Raw genomic sequence first — 4,076 nt, forward strand, 5'->3', positions numbered from 1 at the left:
GTACACGGTGCATGAGCTTGTCAAATAATATACTTTGGACAAAAAAAAAATAATACGGAGCACTTATTTGTGATGATCTATTCTTTTTTTTTTTTGGAAAATGATCTAATCTTTTAGATGCAAAATTCGGATATATATGGTACATCATACGGAATATAAACATGTAATTAATGATATGATACTTACAAAAATATATGTAGCTCATCACCTGATTACACTCAAAAAAAAGTAATAATAACAATTAAAAAAAAAATTAGAGGTAAAAATCAATATAATCAGTGATCACGTCACAAAAATGTTTAAAGTCATAATAAAAATTAAGCCCATATAGCTAAGACAGCCATAAAACCAGCACCAAGTAGCAAGGTAAGATTTGCTCCAAAGAAAAGTCTAGTGTTGTTTTGAACTTTAGGGTTCATAAAATCTTGAGCTAGAAGATCTACAAGTGCCATGTAAATCAAAATTCCGGCCGCCACCGCATCTAGCAACCCTTGAACAATAAGAGCTGTTGGACTACTTTCATCATAGACATTAGATATTCCGATTCCGATTGCAATTCCTACCGGAGTTGTAAGGGAGAAGAACAATGCCATGCACAACGTAGATGCTGACTTGAAAGCTGCCTACATGATTACCAAGGATACATACATATATAGTATGCACAAATTAGAAAAATAATGTTCATTATGATATGATCATGCATACATTAGCATATTTTAATTTATAACATAGATATAAGTGTTGTACAAATATAATTTACCTGTACAATGCATCCACCAAGTCCTACACCCTCGAAGAATTGATGGAAACACAAAGCTGCCATGAGAGGCTTGATGGTGTCAAGGCTTTCAGAAGTACCTAGTGATATTCCTATGATTACTGAATGAACCACAATACCCATCTCCAACACCTGAACAATGAATCAACAAATAACTTTATTTTTAAATTCGGTAGTAAATATAGGTGAGTAGATATAGCAATGGGTTAAGTATTGGCGCATAGTGGATATATGTTGTAGAAACATATACGGAGTAGGATGGTAAAATGTACCACTACAACATAATAGGTGATAGGTAGTAGTTATTCTACGAGAAAATAATCAACAAAAAGTACCACTAAACATACATAATAGCACACAAAAAGTACTACTAAGACAACTTGTAATTTAATGGTACATTATAAATGTATAATAATCCACAAAAATGTACCTATAAGAAAAAAAAAATAAAAAAAAAAAATAAATAAAAATGTTAACATATGTAGGTGTTATGTTCCTTTCAATTGCCTATCAAACTCAATAGTACTAAAGACAAGTTGAAAGTTATAATGTCCAGTCCTTAAGTACTTTCGGCCTCTCTAATTTCCTTAAATAATTAAACCCACTGCCTACTGAGTACTGACCCTATACTATAACAGTATGACTACATAGTACATATACTCCCTCCGTCCCAAGAAGAACGACCCATTTGAGTTGATTACGCGGGTATTAAGGAAATTAAGTAAAAGTATATTGAAAAGATAAATTTACATGGGGTTTGTAAAAAAATAGAGAGAGAAAGTAATAAAATAACATGGAAAATTAAATTTTTATATGGGGAAGCTAATTTTGCACAAATATTGTAGCAAATTGGTGGATGTTTTAATGCAAATGGGTCATTCTTTTTGGGACAGAATTTTGGCCAAATGGGTCGTTCTTTTTGGGACGGAGGGAGTACGTCCTTATTTAATTTTACTTTTTTTATAAATAATTCGCTCATCAATAATTCAATCACAAGAAAGTTCACTTGGATTTCATCAACAAGTCAACAACAAACTACTAATCAATTATACGAATAATTATTTACACTATGAATCAACTTTGATAACTTATTACAAATAATTATTTACACTGAGTCAATTATAATTTCTACACTAAAAATCAATACGAGTATTAATAAAGATAAATAATAATGATAATGAATATTAATATTCATAACATCTCAATCAAATAAAAAACGACATGTATGAAAAAATATGGAATTATCAATTATATCTATCTTTTTTTCAATAATTCTTTATAGAATCTGTCAAAAAAAAAAATCTTTATAGAAATTAATTAGTTGTGACTAAATTAACACACAATTAATCTCAACCATGTGCACAAAATCTCATGTAACTATGAAAATCTCATAGTTGCCGACTCCGATTCCCCCGTTCCCTGCAACTTTTGTGTGGACTTTAACCAACTACTCCGTAATAAAAACTCCTAATAAAACAACACATTATTTTATTTAAAAAAAATAAGCTAAAAAATGAAAGAATGAATACTGATTTACGCGTAATTTTGTCATAAATTCTCAATTTATATATAATTATTAATTAATGCTTATATAACTAGTACGGATATATTATTATATTATACTTTATAAAAAAAAATGCGAATTCATTTTTTTTGGTACGGAAAAAAAATTCTAATATTATATTTATATAGATGGTATATTATATATTATATAGATTCAACTTGATCTTAACCTCCTCAAACACTTATTAATTAAATTAAACAACAATCACAAAAATATTATAATAATTTTACCTGTGAGGTAACTTTATATCTGATACGATCTAATTCAGTCAACCCTTCAGGGGTAGCACTTGGACCCGGACCATGGGCATGTCCATGAGTAGCATGAGTATGAAGATGTACATGCCCGGCATGATCACCACTATTCTCTTCATCCACACTCGCCGCCACGGTCGGCTTCCCAAAGTGGACCCTACGATAGTGTCCGGTGGCGAAAGCATCTATCATCAAACTCCCTAGAGCCCCTACCATAGCGGCGAGTCCGGTGAAGGGGAACTTCCCCCACGGACTCTCCTTAAGGCAAGGGCTAGTAAGACTTTCAAACGCGTCGGGTAACACGTGAATAAATCCCGTGGATAAAATTACCCCGGCCGCGAACGTCTTTACTAGGAAAAATAAATTACTCTCGGGGTGTAACGCTGGGAAACTTTTTCCTACTATAGGGAGACATACTCCTAGGGCACTTGCCGCTAGTATAGCGGCAATTGCCCCGAGTTTATATTTTAAGGCCGCGTTGTTACTATTATTGCCCGTAACCTCATCACGTTCACACGTACAATCACCCGCTACCAATGAAATTGGTAAAACAAGGACAATGGAAACCAAAATAACGTAGTAAGATTTCTTGCCTAGTAACATTATTTTTGGCTTTTTCGAATCTCAAATGAGGAATTATTTGTTGTTGTGATTGGTTTTTTTGGTGTGTGAATAGAAGGTTTATTTGATTCGGATTTCACAACTTTTGTTTTGGGAGTTCTATGTTTCCTAAAAGTTAGTCAAAGAAGATACTAAAAAGAGAGTATTATGTAGTATAATGTATGTGTTTTTATATGAAATTCATCATTATTGTATGATGGACTAACTTTATATCTATGACTTTTGATCTTAGTTTTGGGATAGTGACATGAGAGTAAGCTTTTTGAGTTTGAAAAATAAATTAATGAAATAATATAAATAGGAAGTATAAGAGAGCGTAAAACAGGAGTAAGAAATAACGTTCACAAATGTCGCCATTAACTCAATAAACAACAAGATTCTGTTAATTTTCTAAGTACGAATTTGATGTATTTTCTACTAGTCAACATAAGAATGTCGACATTGTGTGTATATTATGTGATATAAGATTTTTTTTTGTTTTGGAAAGGATAATAGCTGTTAATTGATCAAAATATTCAATGCTAACCTTTGATTTGATAGTTTTTCTTTACGTATATCTTTTCAAGAATTCACTTTTTTTTTCCTTAATTCACTATTTTTTTACAACAACAACAATAATAATAATAATAATAATACGGAATAGCTTTCTATTTTAATTGGTGCAATGAAAAATAGAACAACGCAAAAGCAATTTTATTTAAAAACTGAATTTCACAACAAAAAAAAAATGATAAAATAAAATTTTGCAAAGAGTAAATCACACGATTATGTACATTCAATCTCCTGCTTTGCAAAAAAAAAAAAAAAAAAAAAAAAAAAAAAAAAAAAAACTCCTCTTTTCCAAATAAATAAATAAATA

General features: G+C 30.9%; 1 protein-coding gene across 1 annotated transcript; it reads right to left on the reverse strand.

The window, feature by feature from the left end:
* Window positions 1-241: 241 nt before the first annotated feature.
* LOC145560069 (zinc transporter 1-like) lies at window positions 242-3,478 on the reverse strand. The gene is made up of 3 exons (XM_081621324.1): window positions 2,573-3,478; window positions 761-910; window positions 242-623 (listed from the first exon to the last, which is right to left on the reverse strand). Exons 1-3 carry the CDS (start codon window positions 3,197-3,199, stop codon window positions 318-320), a joined length of 1,083 nt encoding a protein of 360 aa, XP_081477450.1. The 5' UTR covers window positions 3,200-3,478; the 3' UTR covers window positions 242-317.
* Between the last annotated feature and the right edge of the window lie 598 nt (window positions 3,479-4,076).

This window comes from Chenopodium album, chromosome 9 (genome assembly GCF_948465745.1).
Source record: "Chenopodium album chromosome 9, dcCheAlbu1.1, whole genome shotgun sequence".
Classification (NCBI taxonomy): domain Eukaryota; kingdom Viridiplantae; phylum Streptophyta; class Magnoliopsida; order Caryophyllales; family Amaranthaceae; genus Chenopodium; species Chenopodium album.